This window comes from Podarcis tiliguerta, assembly GCF_965153285.1.
Source record: "Podarcis tiliguerta genome assembly, chromosome: 17".
Taxonomy (NCBI): domain Eukaryota; kingdom Metazoa; phylum Chordata; class Lepidosauria; order Squamata; family Lacertidae; genus Podarcis; species Podarcis tiliguerta.
This window is the reverse complement of record NC_139550.1, coordinates 6689482-6709109: the sequence shown is the minus strand read 5'-3', so window position 1 is coordinate 6709109 and position 19628 is coordinate 6689482. Positions and strand designations below refer to the sequence as shown.

The following is a 19628-nucleotide window of genomic DNA, read 5'->3' as shown; positions in this document are numbered from 1 at the left end:
AGAAACTAAATCAGGCCTGTACAACTTGTGACCCACCCAGTCAACAAGAGCCCACCACCCATGTATGATGCGCCACTAGGTCTCAGTACACGTCCCGGTTCTGCTGTCTGCCTGGAACTGCTAAAACAGACTTGTGAAGCGCTCAGAAGTCCGTACATGGCTGGTTGGTTGCATTTGGCTCAGGGCCTGCACTAACTGCTGCAATGCTATTCAGACCAAATGGTCAAAGGCCTGGAAATGATGCCTTATGAGGAACGGCTAAGGGAGCTGGGCATGTTTAGCCTGGAGAAGAGGAGGTTAAGGGGTGATATGATAGCCATGTTCAAATATATAAAAGGATGTCACATAGAGGAGGGAGAAAGGTTGTTTTCTGCTGCTCCAGAGAAGCGGACACGGAGCAATGGATCCAAACTACAAGAAAGCAGATTCCACCTAAACATTAGGAAGAACTTCCTGACAGTAAGAGCTGTTCGACAGTGGAATTTGCTGCCAAGGAGTGTGGTGGAGTCTCCTTCTTTGGAGGTCTTTAAGCAGAGGCTTGACAACCATATGTCAGGAGTGCTCTGATGGTGTTTCCTGCTTGGCAGGGGGTTGGACTCGATGGCCCTTGTGGTCTATTCCAACTCTATGATTCTATGATTCTAAGTCTATGTGACACGGTGAAATCCTCCCCCCCAAAAAAAACACACCCTCCACTATCACCTGTAACTGTGAGCATAAAGTGCATTCGTTGCACGTTTAAAAACAAAATGAAAACACCATCCACTGAGAATCAGCATAGCGTCGATTTCCAATGAGCGGCTTCAGGGACGCCAAAGCGAAATATTGGGCTGCTGCCCAGTAAGGAGGAAACTTGATCACAGAGGAAGAAGAAGGGTGAACACAAAGCAAATACACCGCACTTTTGTTTCACTCTTCAGCCAAAGAATGACGGAAGCAGACGGCTCAGTAAGATAAACACTGAAAATCTGGGAATGCACGACCAGGAATAAGTCCCTGCATGTGGGGAATCACAGTAAGGGAGCCATCTCAGTAGGGGAAATCCTGGCGGCGCTTGCAGGCTTCATGTGAGGCAGAGGAACCACTCTGGCCAATGTGCAGAAGTCACAGCTATAGCTGGCTGCATTGCATTCCTCTGCAGGAACACCAAAGTCCCTGGGATGCGGTCCAACTCCACATCCCCTGCCCTCTCCCAGCTGCCTCTTGCTTCACATTTCCACAGTTCCTTGGAAGAGGAGAGGGCAAGCACTGGCGGGTTGGAAAGGTCAACTCTCCTCAAGGACAAAAGGCTTGGTCCTCAGACCTCCAGTTACTGAACCTCGAATTAAAAAACTACCTGAATGCACAATATATACAGCGCAATTCATGCTTTTTTGCACTCAACATCTTATGGCAGCTATTTTCCCTAAAAACATGAGACCAGGGCCCTGCAGGATCTGATTTCTTTCCTCAGGGCCTGTAAGTCAGAGTTGTTCCACCTGGCCTTTGGCTTGGAGTCAATTTTATTCCTTCCCCCTCTTTCTTTTTCCTTTCTTCTCCTGTGATGAGGCTGCATTTTAATTGTTTAATGTTTTAATGTTGTATTTTAATCTTGTTTTTAAGTTGTATTCATTCAACTTGTTTTTATTATTGGTTGTTAGCCCCCCTGAGCCTAGCCTTGGCTGGGGAGGGCGGGGGATAAATAATTTATTATTATTATTATTATGATGATGATGATGATGATGAAAGTCTCAAAGTATTGAGCCACACAGTCACATGGTACAACCTCCTTAGGACTGTATCACTTCAGATTGCAGGTAGGGAATTTAATGCTGAGTGCGCCTCGATATTAAAACAAAACAAGAACTCCCTGAACACACAGGCCTCCTCTTTGAAAAGCTACTTTTGCAAAACCACCACCACCAACAATATATATTTGTATCATAGCAATATTCATATTTGTATTACGGCATGTAATACAAATAATAATAATAATAATTATTATTATTATTATTATTATTATTATTATTATTATTATTATGTAATATTACAGTTGATCTCAATAGTTGAGTATGTCCTAGTTTTCATATCCCTTATTGTTTAGCTTAGTGACCACCCTATCAAATCTGGTAGTGATGATCACCTGAAATGAGTCATCCCCGGATTAAGGAAGGAACGAAACTGATTATCAAACTGGCTTAGATCTGAATTTTCAAAAATTCAGAACAGGTTAGATTCGTTTTATTTGGTGAACTTTCAGATGGTACGGTGCCAGTCTATAGGAGGACTGCGGATGATTCCTACACTTGTTACTATTCTTGTGCCGCCTCATTGCAGAATGGTCGGGCCTTGGGGAGAGAAGAGAGAAAGCGAGAAAAACTAGTAAAACAATGGCTTTATTAAATGTTGAGGCAGGTGGGAGGGAGGAACGAAGAGCAGAAACAATTTAATCAGCAGCTAGAAGAGATAAAGTGTATTTTGTTAAAAGGGGCCAGACAAACACTAAAAAATCTGTGCACGTCCCTGGAGCATTACAACAAAATCTAGTAACTGTCATTCAAAGCCATACAGTCTGATGTTTGGAATTCTAAAATTTCTATGGGGTAGGCCTTTCTAGTGTCGATGCAAAGGAATGCTTTCTGTTTGCTCTTACTGAACCCAAGAAACCCCCACTTAAATTAAGTCACACCCATACGGTTTTAAATATATATATATATACTTACTTTAATGAAAGTGAATAGTCATGCTTGCTGGTTTGACTGTTCCTCACTAGATAGCTACATTCTTTACACAACCGCAAGAGGTTTTCGGCATCCGTCCGACTGATTGCTCCATGATACCATCTGCAAGAGAAACCAAAAGCCGCACAGCAATCAAGCATTTGGGTAAACATGCCCTGAGTTCACAAAACATCTCACAATATACCGTATTTTTCGCTCTATAAGACGCACCAGACCACAAGACGCACCTAGTTTTTGGAGAAGGGAAACAAGAAAAAAAATAGTCTGAATCTCAGAAGCCAGAACAGGAAGAGGGATCGCTGCGCAGTGAAAGCAGCGATCCCTCTTGCTGTTCTGGCTTCTGGGATAGCTGCGCAGCCTGCATTCGCTCCAGGCACACACATTTCCCCTTATTTTTAAGGAGGGAAAAAGTGAGTCTTATAGAGCAAAAAATACGGTAATTGTTTTAGTGTTTTAAGGGCAACGTAAGTGTGGAGGACACAATTCACAAAAAGTTGAGCACATGGATTTCAGTGGGAGAAGATCTACAACACGTAGGGCAGGCAACTCTGGGGACATTTGTTGTATAGAACTTCCATTCTGAACAGAACGTTGTTTGTGTGTGTGCATCTATCTATTGCGATGCTAATGGCATATTTTGCATCCCTTTCCTAATACCCATCCTTTCCTTTTTCACTGACCTAGCAAGACTGGGTTTTCTGAAAGCTTTTCACCATAATCCCAAGTTCTTCCTGATGATCACAAATAGTTCAGACCAAGTATGGATTTTGTCGTCTCAATGCCCAATACTTCTTAAACAAACGTAATATGGCATAATGATTGCATACTGTGCCCAGAATCAGTCTTATGTTCTTGTATTCCTGCCCTCCTATTCCTTGATACACTTTTGACATGGCAAGAATTGCATTTTTTAAAAAATAAAGTTGATTACACTTTGTGCCAGGGCTATTTTTTCTAGAAAAAGAGGTGCCGGAACTGAGTTCCAGGGAGTTCCAGCTGAAAAAAAGCCCTGCTTTGTGCAAAAATGTAGGTGGTCACTGTTGGATGAAATCCTACAGAAGCAGTAAAAGATGCTTATTTCAAAGCCAGGGTGATAACTACAGATTTCAAAGTAGATTTCAAAAAGGGGGTGAGAGACACTTTTGATAACCAGTTGTGCTCTCAATATCCCTTAGGACAGCCTGAGATGCTCCAAAACAATCCTTTTCATGGCAAACATGATTTAGGTTTGATGGGGCCCTAAGCTACTGAAGGTAATGGGGCTCTTTATATGTCCAGCTGTCCTTTGTCAACAACAAATTGTTGCTGTTTTTTTGTGTTGAATATATGCAATATGGTAATTTATGGACCTAATAGGTATTTGCACATAACAAAACATGTATTTTATTGAAGTCATTGTTGAACTGAAATACAATTAAGAAGAAGTTTATCTTATATTTTGGAAATGTACATCCAGTTTTTCCCCCTTTAATTTTTTTTGGGCCCCCCCAAGAGAGTGGGGCCCTAAGCTATAGCTTGTTTAGCTTATACATAAATCTGGCACTGCAAACACCAGATGTTCCAAACGCTATTTCCTGTTGCATTTTCTAGGTGACCACCTAAAGCTTGTTTTAAGCATGCACTGATTTATTTAAAATGTGGTATGTGACCAGCCAGTTTGCAATGCATACCCTAATTGTTACACCTTTACAGGTCAAGGAGTTGTGATTGCAATGCAAAGCAGAGACGTCAGTGAGAAAGGTCTGTTGCTAATCTGCAATGCAGGCACTATGGCCTTAGAAACCTCCTGCAAACAGACTTCTGCTCTTGTCCTCATCCACCTACACAGCAAACTTCCAATGTGACTTACATTTGTTTTTCCAGTGGGATGGTCGGATCCACTCTCTCCCCCAGGATTCCACAGAATTCGGGGCTCCCATGCTTGATAGGTTTGAAGCCTCCCCCTGGTGCTCGGAGCTGTCGACGCCGATCGTTCGAAGATGGGGAAGGTGAAGACTGCCTCATTTCTCCCCCATTGAACTGGGCTGAAAGAAACATTCAGGCAAAGCGATTACCTCCAAATCAACCAACTCCCTGCAGATAGAAGGGCCCCAAAAATCTTCAGCAGCACCCAGTCCCAAAGGAAGTTCTGATCAGCTGATTCGCTTAAAAAAGCTCATCAGCAGAAACCCTGTGCAAGGGCTTCCACTAATGTGCTTTTGCACAGTGTGGTGAGCTGTGCACAAGCAATCTGCCAGCTAGCTCTTTGGAGACTCCTTTTATTGACACAATATGCAAACCCAGGCAGATACATTTTGGGCTGTGACCTTTACACATCTTCCAGTCCCGAGATTGTGGGGTGGTACGAAGTTATTATGGCACCTGTTTCCACCGCGTCATTTCCCCCTTGCACAATTTATGACGAAGGAGACAAAGGTCACAGACACAAAAGGTCACAGACAGGACACGGAAGACTACCGAGACCGCAAAAGGTTAGACAGAGGGCAAGATGTTCAGACAGCTGTGGCGTTATCTGTGAGGGGGAGTGTGCTCCACACCCCAAGGTCATTCCTACAGAGGGGATTAGGAGAACCCCCAGAAAAGTGCGCAGTGGGGAGGAGGGGGGTTATTCCACTTTGCAAGCTGCAATGCTCGTGTTGACAGGGCATTCGCCATAGGGCAAGGAGGGCGCTCGTGGGTGAGCTTCTCCTCTGCAAACAGTTCCAGAGGGTTACCAGAAAGCTGAAGCCATGGTACAGCGCTGAAACAAGACGCCAAACATTTCCCTTTGCAATCGCACCGATTTCATCAGCAGTTGGAATAGACGGTTAGGATGGATAAGCAGATTTGCACGTACAATATGGGGGTACACTGATTTGTCTGGCTGCCAACTGCAGGAGGCAAAGCTGGGACAATATTCCCTTGGCTTGTTATTCGTGCTGTAAGCAAGAACAACACCCAGCTTCATTAAACGGAGACGAAGGACATAAATAAGGGACGTGGGTGGTGCTGTGGTCTAAACCACAGAGCCTAGGACTTGCTGATCAGAAGGTCGGCGGTTCGAATCCCCACAACGGGGTGAGCTCCCGTTGCTCGGTCCCTGCTCCTGCCAACCTAGCAGTTCGAAAGCACATCAAAGTGCAAGTAGATGAATAGGTACCACTCCGGCGGGAAGGTAAATGGCGTTTCCGTGTGCTGCTCTGGTTCGCCAGAAGCGGCTTAGTCATGCCGGCCACATGACCCGGAAGCTGTACGCTGGCTCCCTTGGCCAATAAAGCGAGATGAGTGCCGCAACCCCAGAGTCGTCCACGACTGGACCTAACGGTCAGGGGTCCCTTTACCTTTTTTAAGGACATAACTATGTCACAGATTAACACTGGTTTAACAGCCATTCCCTCTCTGCAGGTTTCAGGTTCAATCACCATAAGGGACAGCTGCATATTCCTGTATTGCAGGGGGTCAGACTAGACGATCTCAGGGTCTCTTCCAACTCTATAATTCTATTTTAAAAGGGCTCATTCCCCAACACAAAACAATGATGGACGATAGTTGAGAGTGAGAAGAAATGCCCTAATACCTTAACAAGGGAGATATATATATATATATACATATCACATATCTTAGAATCTTATTATGCAGTGCTTTCCCCCCCATAAATTTTTTTAGGGGTACTCTCATTTTCCTATATTGAGGCCAGACTTACATTCACAAAATGTTTAGGGGTATGCGTCCCCCTGCATCCCCCCAGGGAAAAAAAGCACTGGTATTATGGTAAATTATTTTCAGCATAGGGACATCAGTTGCTGGAGACAAGACTAGGCAACTTTTTGGAGGCTAAAGCCTTTCCTGTATCTGTAGACTTTCTCTCAATTGCTTTATCATGTGTAAAACTATAAAACAGGGAACAGCAGCCCTAAGTATTTATATTATTTCCTGGCAAATAACAGTAGACTTATTTGACAGAGAAAAAAAACCTGTATTTCTTTTAGGAAGCTAGACAGACTCCTATAATACTCATCAAACCATATGCCAGAGTTTCTTTACTGAACCGGCAGCTTAGTTTTTGGGAGATTTTTTGGGTGCAGCAGGAGGGAGAACGAAAAGGGATTCACCTCCTGAGTAAAACCACCCCCCTCTTATTACAGATTTACCCTGCTGTTCACAACAGGAATCTCTCAACTCCTTTCTCACTCTCCCTGCACCCCGCAAGTAGAATTATGGTAAACTTTGAGAGGCATTACTTTTACTTCCATTCCCCCCTCAACATCTGGATCACCAATGTACCACAAAGCGCTTCAAGGATTAGTACCCTGCTTTGGCTACTACCACCTCAAAGAGACCCTGCTTTGCCTCTGGCAAGCCACATATCTTTCCAAGACGTCCCACTTCACCTCTGTGGTCACCTGAATCTGATGCACACCCCCAGTGCAGAGAGATAGCTAGAGACCAGCTTGTCACCTTGCAAGCAGAGAGGCTGAAGGGTTGAGGCACACTATGTTTGCTTGGTACATATACTGCCTTTAAGGTAAAGGTAAAGGACCCCGGTGGCGCTGTGGGTTAAACCACAGAGCCTAGGACTTGCCGATCAGAAGGTCGGCGGTTCAAATCCCCGCGATGGGGTGAGCTCCCGTTGCTCGGTCCCAGGTCCTGCCAACCTAGCAGGTCGAAAGCACGTCAAAGTGCAAGTAGATAAATAGGTACCGCTCCAGCGGGAAGGTAAACGGCGTTTCCGTGCGCTGCTCTGGTTCACCAGATGCACCTTTGTCATGTTGGCCACATGACCCGGAAGCTGTACGCCGGCTCCCTCGGCCAATAAAGCGAGATGAGCGCCGCAACCCCAGAGTCAGTCACGACTGGACCTAATGGTCAGGGGTCCCTTTACCTTTACCTTAAAGGACCCTTGTACGGTTAAGTCCAGTCAAAGGCGACTATGGGGTTGCAGCGTTCATCTCGCTCTCAGGCCCAAGGGAGCTGGCATTTGTCCACAGACAGCTTTCCGGGTCATGTGGCCAGCATGACTAAACCGCTTCTGGCACAATGGAACACAGTGACAGAAGCCAGAGAGCACAGAAATGCCGTTTACCTTCCCACTGCAGTGATACCTATTTATCTACTTGCACTGGCGTGCTTTTGAACTGCTAGGTTGGCAGGAGCTGGGACAGAGCAGGAGGAGCTCACTCAGTCACAGGGATTCGAACCTCTGACCTTCTGATCGGAAAGCCCAAGAGGCTCAGTGATTTAGACCACAGCGCCACCCGCGTCCCATTAACCAGATTTAACCAGGTTTAATATAAATAATGGCAGGCAATCCCATTACAAAGCATAGTTTTACATCCCAGCATGCTGCTTATCCTTTTACCATAGTTATAGCATTTCTGCACTGGGTCAGATAAAAGAGACAACATGCAGCAAACAATTAAAAATGGAAGCCATCTTGCAGTATTGGGGTGTACATTCTTGTCTACTTCACCCTGTGTGCATGGAGAAAAAAGGCATGCATGTGTCTGCCGTAACATTACAGACTTTTTTTTTAAAGTGTGGGTGCAGAACCCATGTAGAGAGTTATCTGAGGGGGCCTTTAAACGGCCCTGCATGAAAGGTATAATTACAGAATTGGTTCATGAATATTAAATGTGCAAAAGCTCATGGAATCATAATCGAGAACCAAAGGTGCTGGAAAGAATTAACCAATTTAAATGGTTCATAAAATTTAATTATGTTTCACTTATTTATTCTGCTAAATAAGAAATATCTTTAATGTTGTTGATCTTTGGTGAGAAAACCCGCACATAATCCTTTGAAAGAATATTTGTGTTGAGACAAATCACCCAGCCAAACACCACGGAAGGAACCTAATTCATTTACAACAACCTGCAAGTAATTAAAAGCTGCAAGCAATTAAAAGAAGCCTTATTTAACATGTGAGAAGTCAAACAAGAAACTCTCTTAGGGGTGTGTGTGTAGATTGGGAAGGAAATGACACACTGAAATGACAAAATACTGACTTTAACATTTATCAAGCGCAGCATAATTTTTACTGGGGAATTTGGTCCGTCAAACTGGAGACACATTCTAAACGGCCTCGGCCCAGTATACCTGAAGGAGCGTCTCCACCCCCATCGTTCTGCCCAGACGCTGAGGTTCAGCGCCGAGGGCCTTCTGGCGGTTCACTCATTGCGAGAAGCAAAGCTACAGGGAACCAGGCAGAGGGCCTTCTTGATAGTGGCGCCCGCCCTGTGGAACACCCTCCCATCAGATGTCAAGGAGATAAGTTACTATACAACCTTTAGAAGAAATCTGAAGGCAGCCTTGTATCGGAAAGTTTCTAATGTTTGATGTTTTATTGTGTGGTCCAGCTCCGAGGGCCTTCTGCTGATTCCCTCACTGCAAGAAGTGAGGTTACAGGGAACCAGGCAGAGGGCCTTCTCGGTAGTGGTGCCTGCCCTGTGGAACACCCTCCCATCAGATGTCAAAGAGAAACAACTACCTGACATTCAGAAGACATCTTAAGGCAGCCCTGTTCAGGGTAGTTTTTAATGTGTGACATTTTAGTGTATTTTTGGTCTTTGTTGGAAGCCACCCAGAGTGGCTGGGGAAATCCAGCCAGATGGGCAGGGTACAAATAATAAATTATTATTATTCTATTCTTACCTGCTTGTTGCAGCAGCAGGAGAAGACACTCATGTACTTTCATCAGCCTGACTAATCTCTGTCTCTTGGCCTCCCTCGTCCCAGTTGCCTGCTTCCCGATTCTGGACTCCTCTCTGCCAGAGATTCTCCCTTTTCACCAAGTCCTGTCACCTCTTTGGCTTCTGACACCTCCTCCCCCCAGTCTTCCCCCTCTGACCACTTGTTGTCGTCCCACCATCACTCCCTGGGCTCTGAGCCTTCATCCCTTGGGGTCTTCCACCTGGTTCCTCCCACCATTCCTGTGTCCAACCCATCAACGACAGGGTTGTCGTTGATCTTGGGACGCCCCAAGATCAATCTGAAATATGAGGCTGTGTTATTTTAATGTGCACTACAGTTTAAGTAAAGGGACGTGAGTGGCACTCTGGTCTAAACCACAGAGCCTAGGGCTTGCCGATCAGAAGGTCGGCACTTCGAATCCCCGCGACGAGGTGAGCTCCCATTGCTCGGTCCCAGCTCCTGCCAACCTAGCAGTTTGAATGCACGTCAAAGTGCAAGTAGATAAATAGGTACCACTCCAGCAGGAAGGTAAATGGCGTTTCCGTGCACTGCTCTGGTTCGCCAGAAGCAGCTTAGTCATGCTGGCCACATGACCTGGAAGCTGTACGCCGGCTCCCTTGGCCAGTAAAGTGAGATGAGCGCCGCAACCCCAGAGTCGGCCATGACTGGACCTAATGGTCAGGGGTCCCTTTACCTTTACCTTGCACTCTAAGGCTTCACTGGTCTAAAATGCAAGCTAGCTCTTTCCCTACGGGTTGTCCCCATGGCCTGTGCCACTTCTGGTACCCAAGCCATAGGTTGGGTACTCTTGGGTTTATTTATTGAAAGCTATTAGAACTCTGGGGAATATATTCCACAACTTTCGCAAACAAGCCCATAGCTGTGAGGCCAAGAGATTCTGTATATTTTGTTATTCACAGTTTTTCAGCACACAAATTTGCCCTCCAGCTGGAGGTGTTTTGCTGTGGTAAGAATCATGCGCTAAATATTCAGATTGCTGTTTCGGTGTCAGACAGACAACTGAGCTACTGTTTTAGCTTTTCATATACCGCCTACAAGATGGGGGTGGGTGGGTGGGGGGACATGTCTAGATTGCACATAATCACCACACCTGTGTGGGAAGCAGCAGCAGCAGCTCAGGCATTCACTGAATTTGGAAAACAATCAAAACTAATAACTTCAAAGAAGTTCAAACATGTTTACTGTGCAATTCCTATGCATCGGAACAAGAATAGCAATCAACCCACGGTGTAGCAGCAGACTTTGGAAAAAACTGTTGCCCACTTTGATGAATACACAACTCATATGAGGATTTTTTAAAACACACAGACGCACACACGCAGAGGGAGTCTTCCTATAATGAAATCGGTGACAGAGAACACATTCTGAAATATTTCACAATGGGTAGAGGGAGCAGCGCTTTCTTAGATACCCACTGGGCAAAAACCTGCTTTTCCCCATGCTGATAATGAGATGTTTTTTGGTAGAGAAACCTTGCATTTTACAATTAACATTTGCACTCCAAGCCATTTCAATATGGTGAGTGGAATCTGTGGAAACCTCAGTATCTGAAGACTTATTGATGAAGCTGGAAAGAATGGTTGTCACTAGGGAAAGCTTAGCATGACTGACAGACTGGTCATATGTTTGCTGACTTTGACGGAAGCTCCAAAGAGAACCATGGGGCTTGCTCCCAAGGAACCGTAAAAGCCTGAGATGGCTAATTGCCATTTCAAAAGATTATCCTACTATTTCTTAGGGCCTTGCCTGATGAAAGGCTTGCAGGGAAATGTCTGTCAGAGACTGGCTGGTTTCTACCAAGAGGAGGGAAACATGGCTCGATCTTGTGTGGAGAGTTTGAAAGTAGGCCTGAGGTTCATCTGCTTCCTCTACCCCTATGAAGTCTCTGGGTTTCACAACTGGGGTTAAAAGATACCCCACATTCATATAAATGTTGCGTCTCGCAGTTGAAGAATTCATTTCTAGGCCTAGTGAGAGGAGCAGGAGAAAAGTATCTGAGCCCATGCAAGGGAGGAAGGAGGCTGAGGAAGATAATGGCCAAAATGAAGTACTGAGTGGAACTCTAGCTGAAGAATGGCTGGTATGGCTAACAGTAGACTGCATAGCAAAGAAAGGACATCCTTGGGCCACAAGACTAAGACTCCTATCATCCCTAACCACTGGTCATGCTGGCTGCGAGTCAGGAGTCCAGCCACATCTAGAAAGCATCTAGAATCTAGAAATTCGTCACTCCCTGCTGCTGCTGTTCATGCTTTTTTATTTTATATGCTAGAGCTGCTTGGATACCTTCTTGAAGTTTAAATAAGCTTTAAGCCTTGGGGCTGGGGAAACTAACCTCAGCTTCTAATCCAAGGATAGTCAACTTGGTGCCCTCCAAATGTTCTGCACTACAGCAACCATCATCCTTGACCATTGGCCGTGCAAGCGGGGACTGATGGGAGTTGTAGTCCAAAACAGATGGAGGGCTAAGAGAAAAAGATTTGGCTAGATGGGCTGCAAAGGGGTAAAGGATTCTGCACTCATCGCCCACACTCCCCTTCTCAGCCCCCCGCATAACCTCCCACCTTCTGGGTGTCTGTGACAGGTCAAGGTTAAACACACACCTGAACTTGCTGCCATTGCATCCAGGTTGACCCTTAAGAGACTGATATTTTGGGGGAGGGGGTTTAATGATTTAAAGAAAAAATTGAGGGGGAGGGCACCTGTGCAGTTTGCAGCTCTAGGTACCACATATTTCTGGGTTAAAGAAGGCAACAACATTTCTAGTCCTGATGCTCTCTGTGCATTATGGGATTCTCAACTCCCATTACCTCTCAGCAAGCATGGCTAACCATCGAGATGATGGGAGTTTTAGTTCAATGTCATCTGAAAAGCCCCACACTGGTTACCCCAATTTTAGAGCTACATTGCCTCTGCAGATAAAAATAATAATTTAGATATCATAGCTAACATGGTCCTCCTCCCGTAGCTAGCTGTCTTGACATACAGCAATATTTTAATACCATATCTCCCTTTACTAGACAGCCAGGCCCAACATCCATTTGGGTAGATAAAAAGTGTCTACTCATCAGCAGCCGAAGTTTTCTGTGTGTACATAATTCCTGGCGTCATACAGGGATGCCATAATTCATTTAGCTGCCTGGCTTGTCTTCCCAAATAACTTTCAAAGTTTGCTGGCAAGAGGAAGGCACCTCATCTGTTTGCGCAAAAGTAGTGACAGTCTTCTGCCCAGCAGTCTAATGAGAATAAATAACCCTACTACTGAGCAAATGCAAACAGTCGAGATCATAAAAGCCTTCTGATCGCCAAAGAACAAGTAGCAACCTTCTCCTGCAGCTGCTGTTTTGCTCATCATTCATGATCAAACCAGGTATAGGGAATCCAAACAGAGGTCTATTCAGATACATACTACCAGCTGGGTACAAGCTACTCAAGGTATTTACTTAAGTCATTAAAATATGAAATTGGCTTTAAGAGCAATTAATGAGTGTCAAGTAATAAGCCCAATGCCTGGTGCAGACTGCACAGCAATAAAGAAAAGTTCCAGCTGGCTTTAGAATGATAAGAGAGGTTTATTCTAAGCCAAGGTATTTTTAAAATTCACTTCAAGTAAAGAGTATCATGGAATTAAATATGGTGTATTTTTTCTTCTTCATACTGAACGCAAAATGTGAAACTTAAACTTTTTCTGCCTCAACAGTGTGGTTGTATTTGCACATCTGGTAACCATAAACCAATAACAAACCTTGGCTTATCATTGTGGTTTGTTTGGAGCAGAACAAACCACGATCTCTGGCTTGGATGCAACCCTAAACAAGGGATTGTGGTTTGCTTCTCCCCAGCATGAACTAGGAGGAGCAATATGGGCATGGGCAGCTTGTGAATGGCTCATCTCTTACTCTGATCTGCAAACATGCTTAGTGCGCCAATTTAGACATCACAGCAAGGCATAGTTCAGCAAGCTTAACCATGGCATGTGTGGCGCTTGAACTGATAAGCCATAATTTGAGATCAGATAGCAAAGTAGACGCGGATGGCGCTGTGGGTAAAAGCCTCAGTGCCTAGGGCTTGCCGATCGAAAGGTCGGCGGTTCGAATCCCTGCGGCGGGGTGGACTCCCGTTGTTCGGTCCCAGCGCCTGCCAACCTAGCAGTTTGAAAGCACTCCCGGGTGCAAGTAGATAAATAGGGACTGCTTACTAGCAGGAAGGTAAACGGCGTTTCCGTGTGCAGCTCTGGCTCGCCAGAGCAGCGATGTCACGCTGGCCATGTGACCCGGAAGTGTCTCCGGACAGCGCTGGCCCCCGGCCTCTTGAGTGAGATGGGCGCACAACCCTAGAGTCTGTCAAGACTGGCCCGTACGGGCAGGGGTACCTTTACCTTTACCTAGCAAAGTAGAATCGGGACTCATTTACCTTGATCCTCAACTGCTGAGTGGGAGTTGTGAACCATGGCTTTCCTCATGCATAGGAAACATGGTTTGGCATGATGTCTGAATTGAGCAACTATAAAGTGTAGCTTTTGCATGAGAACTCTTCCTCCTATACTCAGATATGAAGGGCAGAGGATGAAGGCTTCCTTCTGCCATCTTATGTGCTCAGCAATATGCCAGACTACAACTCAGTATCCAATGTCCTCTGCTCCTCACATACATACCATCAAAGAGAATTTTCTGGTAGAATATTTTGGTTGAGGATTTAGGAGTAACTGGTCTGTTTTTTAAATTGTCTTCACTTGGATGAGACCCTCTATATTGTGTGTTAAAAGCCAAGCTAATTGTATTAATTTATGTCACAGACTGAGCTTGTCCAGTTGGCAGATTAAGATTCCTACATTTCCCCCTAAACTGATGTGTATTTTTTCTGTCTCAATCTTTGAATTGCACTACAGTGGTACGCTTCAGTTTACATACGCTTCAGGTTACAGACTCCGCTAACCCAGAAATAGTGCTTCAGGTTAAGAACTTTGCTTCAGGATGAGAACAGAAATTGTGCAGAGGTGGCGCGGCAGCAGCAGGAGGCTCCATTAGCTAAAGTGGTGCTTCAGGTTAAGAACAGTTTCAGGTTAAGAACTGATCTCCGGAACGAATTAAGTACTTAACCTAAGGTACCACTGTATATTAAACTCTCCAGTCAAAATCTTACGCGACAGTTCACATCTATTATGCAAACCACACCTCAATCCAGTTTGCTCTCCAAGAAGGCAACTTCAAAGTTGCAGCATCGCTTACAAAAAGGGTGGTTTAGTTTGACTAAAACCAGCATCACTTGAGCAAAATAAATTCCCCTTCCCTTTGTGTTAAACAAGTTTTGGGGGGGGGATTACAGGCCCTTCCTTCACTCCAGGTGCTTGAATGTTTAAAATCTGACAGCAGGTTTGCCTTGAAATTTGGCAGCAGGTTTGTTAGGTGGGGGTATATTTGGTTAATAGCAGCACCCGAGCCTGAAATGTTGGGGTGGGTGCAAAAACCTAAAATACGTGTGTTAGAGGTATCAGTTGGTTGCTCGAGAGCAAGCAGGCAATATGCTTCAATAGTCTGCTTTGTTTTCTTATTGGTGATAAAAACCGTTAGAATGCAGAGCGCCTCTATTCCGTGTCTTGCTCATTCACTGGCAGAATCTGAGAGTGGGCGGTCCTTAAACCCTCCCCAGCAGAGTAGTTTCTTGACACCCAGTCTGCGCCTCCCCTCTTGGCGTGGAAGCCTACTGAGTAAGGAGGCCGTGGGTAACGGAGGACCTCTCTCCTGCCCACTTTGCCCAGGCAAGGTGTCCTGGCACCGCCTCGCCTCCTCCGAGCCCTGAATCTCCTCTCCACTGGAGGCATGGCTTCCTTCCTCTGCTGAGTAAGTGCTGCTTCCCACGATCTTTCGGGGCTCTCTGTAATCCATCCGGCTTTCCCCCTCTCGCCCCTGAGCCGATGGCAGTTCCCTGACAACACGTAAACTAATCTGGTTGAATTTAAAGTTCTCCAATTAGTAAAAATTTGGTTAATATCTTTTTTTCAGTAGCAAACAAACACACAAAAACTAGAGGGGGCTCTGGAATGCAACAGGTGAAGTAACCAACTTCAGTCGGCATGACAGCGAAAGGAAAGACAAAGGCAGAATTGGTGTTTGAGTGATGGGAGCAAGAGTTTTTTAAGTTGTGGCCCTGATGGTTGTGTGCACACCCATGCGCATACCTGTGTCATCTGGGCTCCACCTCAGGCAGCAAAGTATCTGTGGCCAAGGGCAGATCCATGCCATACATTTAAAACACATCCAACACACATTTAAAGCACATGCCCCCCTTAAAATAATAATAGGAACTGTAGTTTGTTAATGGTACTGGAAATTGTAGATATGTGAGGGGGAAACTACAGTTTGCAGGATTCTTGGGTGGGGGAGCTGTGTGCTTCTAAATGTACCGTATTTTTTGCTCTATAAGACTCACCTTTTCCCTTCTAAAAAGCAAGGGGAAATGTGCGTGCGTCTTATGGAGCGAGTGCAGTCTGCGCAGCTATCCCAGAAGCCAGAACAGCAAGAGGGATTGCTGCTTTCACTGCGCAGCGATCCCTCTTGCTGTTCTGGCTTCTGAGATTCAGAATATTTTTTCTTGTTTTCCTCCTCCAAAAACTAGGTGCGTTTTGTGGTCTGGTGCGTCTTATAGAGCGAAAAATACGGTATTTTGACTGTGCTTTAAATATATGGTGTGGATCTGCCTTGACAATGAACAGACAAAACCCCTGTCAAGTGCTTGGTGAGCATCCAAGTCTATTTGCCTTTGTTGGCTGAAACACAGGAAGGTGGGGTGCTTGGTCTGAAAAATTGGGTTTTCATTGCCTACCTCTCAAAAAATGGTAGAGATAATTTGTAAAAGAAAACAAACCCAAACCTAAAAATTTAGGGAAGAGAATAGAAATACCCCCATCTCCCACCCCCTCTCTAGGGTTCTTGGTGTTAGCTACACCTGGTTGTTATTCTGTACACAATGGATGTAAGAAGTGTGTTAATTAGGTTTTTCAATTATGTAGAAAACTAATGAAGCATAAACATACAGCGGTAAAGTGAGGGAGGCATAAATTTGCTTTCCAGCCATAGGTAAAAAGGTACATTGTGGGATATAGAAGAACGTTTTCTAACACACAGGTTTCTCCTCATTGACTGCAGCCCAATTTAAGTAAAACATTTAAAACTCAACACAGGAACAGGCAGATAGGCTAAGGAAATGCCCCCCCCCCCAGCGCTCTTTTCTTCTTTTGCAATAGCAGCCACTTGTGCCAGGAATTCAATTAGCGATAAGGAATCATTCCAGCATCCGGTTACACAGTTATGAGTAAGCACAGCATTCATTTTCAGGGAAAGGAAATGGGGTAACATCTCCTGAAGGCTCCAAGCCTATATTCACGTTCACAGAATGGCAAGTGCCCTCGAGTAACAGAAGCGCCCACAGACCTTGCCTGTATTTCGGTCTGCCTCAAACCAGGGAAGAACGGCTGGTTTGAGAAGATGGTTTGTTCCTCACCTCTGCCCCAATGGTTACTGGAGCTTTGGCCGTCGGGTTTTGCTTGCTGCCAAAGAAAAGGTTCGAAATTTCATAGCAGCTCAAGCCCTGTTTGGCCACAGAGGGATATGGACCAGAAGGAGCAAGCCTTTATAGGCTACAACCTCCTGTTGACATTCCTCAATTATGGCAGCTAAAGTTGGAATGCCCTGGGCCAGGGGTTGCCAGCCTTTCTAGGCCTGTGAGCACATTTGGATTTCTGAACACAGTGCTGCGGGGGCCGATAAACAAACTTTAATGTGAATCAGCCTGGGCCCTGCAATCATCACCTGAGGCCTATCTTCGTGTGTCTCCACCACATGAGGTCTGGAGGGTAGCAACACAAGAACGGGCCTTTTCTGTGGTGGCTCCCCACTCGTGGAATGCTCTCCCCAAGGAGGTTCACTTGACGTCTTCATTACATAATTTTAAGTGCCAAGCTAAAACATTTCTCTTCAACCTGACCTTTGGCTGATTAACATGCTATGACCTCTTGAATGTGTTTGGGTGGGTGGCTGGGTTATTGGTTTGTTTTTATTCTTGTTTCTGTTTTATTTAGCGCTATTTTTCTAGAAAAGAGGTGCTGGACCACACCGTGAACGTCGTTCCCTTAGAATGGAAATAGTGCCCACCTAAGAGGTGCTGGAACTGAGTTCCAGTGAGTTCTGGCTGGGGAAAAAAAAGCCTTGGTTTTACTACATATTCTTGTGTTTCCATTTTGTATTCTTGTGGTGTGAACTACCCTGTGATTTTCAGATCAAGGGCGGTACAGTGGTACTTCGGTTCTTGAACATCTCCATTTTCAAACATTTCGGTTTTCAAATGCCGTAAAACCGGAAGTAAATGCTTCAGTTTTCGAAGTCGCCTCGGAAGTCGAACATGCCACACGGCTTCCGAATTGAGGTTTTTGTACTGAGTTTTTGGTTTTCGAACGTTTCAGAATTTGAATGGGCTTCTGGAACGGATCACATTCAAAAACCGAGCTTCCACTGTAGAGTTGTTCGGAAACCAAGGCACAGCTTCCGATTGGCTGGGTAGCCAATCGGGAGCCGTGGAAGCCCCATCGGACGTTCAGGTTCCAAAAGAACGTTTGCAAACCGGAACAATCACTCTCGGGTTTGCGGCATTCAGGAGCCAAAACATCCAAGTTCCAGGGCGTTTGACAACCAAGGTATGACTATATACAAATTTAATCACATGATAATGATAATAAATGATATTAATGGTAATATTATTATGATAATAATAATAATAATGATAATAAATGATAATAATAAATGATAATAATGGTGCTGGAGGAGACTCTTGAGAGTCCCATGGACTGCAAGAAGATCAAACCTCTCCATTCTGAAGGAAACCAGCCCTCAGTGCTCACTGGAAGGACAGATCTTGAAGCTGAGGCTTCAAGACTTTGGCCACCTCATGAGAAGAGAAGACTCCCTGGAAAAGACCCTGATGTTGGGAAAGATGGAGGGCACAAGGAGAAGGGGACAACAGAGGACGAGATGGTTGGACAGTGTTCTCGAAGCTACCAGCATGAGTTTGACCAAACTGCGGGAGGCAGTGGAAGACAGGAGTGCCTGGCGTGCTCTGGTCCATGGGGTCAGGAAGAATCGGACACGACTAAACGACTAAACGACAACAACAATGATAATAAATAACAACCTGTCCAGTCAGAAACGTCCAGCGCTCAAAACCACTGAAGCTCCTTTGCCATGTTCTAAAACGCTCTTTGGTGTCTCTTGCAAGACATAAAAGCAGAGCTGAAAAGATTCGCTCCAAAGAGCCTCACCTGCTAAAGCTGGAATGGAGACTTTGTTCCACTCCCACGGCTGGTCGTATTCGTCTGCAGGCCTGTCGTCGTCCTGTGGCAACTTGCTCTCTCTCAAGCGCTGACTCACGACGCTTTCAGAATCCGACTCCACGCCGTTGCCTTCAGGTTCGTAAGGTGTGTCATACAGCTGGATGTCTTTCTGCTGGGGCTTCACACTGTCTTGCCTCTGGAATTCTATAGGGAGGTAAAGAAATAATTGGGTTAATTTGCTTGCTTACGGCAGCAGGCGAGCGGCATGAGGTCAGGGGGTGGGGAAGCCCTACTTCGGATGAATGCAAAAGTCAAAACAGCACAGTGCAGAAAGAGGACGCTGCTAAAAGGTTTCCATATTTAACTTTTCCTCTCGAGCAGAAAAAGGCAAGAAACAGATCAATGATTTCAATAACAGTTTACTAGAACATGTGCAACATTTAGTAGTTTCTCCCTTTCTCTCTCTCTCTATTTCGCCAGATGGCAAAATAAATCAACCAAAACAGCAGTGAAGGTAAGAAATGTTATCCTAATTAAAGCAAGAATTTAGAGAAAGCCTGTTTTATCTGCAGCTCAAGAGGCCCAACACAGCCCTACCCCACAATTTCATGCACCTTGTTTCGTGAACACCTTGCAAGTTGAACGTTTTGGCTCCCGGATGCCGCAAACCCAAAAGTGAATGTTCTGGTTTGAGAATGTTCTTTGGAACCCGAATGCCCGACGTGACTTCCGTGGCTTCTGACTGGCTGCAGGAGTTTCCTGCAGCCAATCGGAAGCCGCACCTTGGTTTCCAAACGTTTTGGAAGTTGAATGGACTTCCAGAACGGATTCCGTTCGACTTCTGAGGTACCACGGTATTATGGCATCTCAGGGGCTCAATAATCTCTGTGAACAAC

The 19628-nt window shown here is 45.3% G+C and overlaps 1 protein-coding gene across 1 annotated transcript in view; it reads right to left on the bottom strand.

Moving 5' to 3' along the window:
- SHB (SH2 domain containing adaptor protein B) overlaps positions 1-19628 on the bottom strand; it is a 141654-nt gene that overhangs the window by 34773 nt on the left and 87253 nt on the right. Inside the window, exons 3-5 of the mRNA XM_083420228.1 lie at positions 18721-18936; positions 4570-4744; positions 2703-2822 (exon numbers count right to left, since the gene is read on the bottom strand). Coding sequence (XP_083276354.1) covers positions 2703-2822; positions 4570-4744; positions 18721-18936 — 511 coding nt within the window. The remainder of the gene's footprint in view (positions 1-2702; positions 2823-4569; positions 4745-18720; positions 18937-19628) is intronic.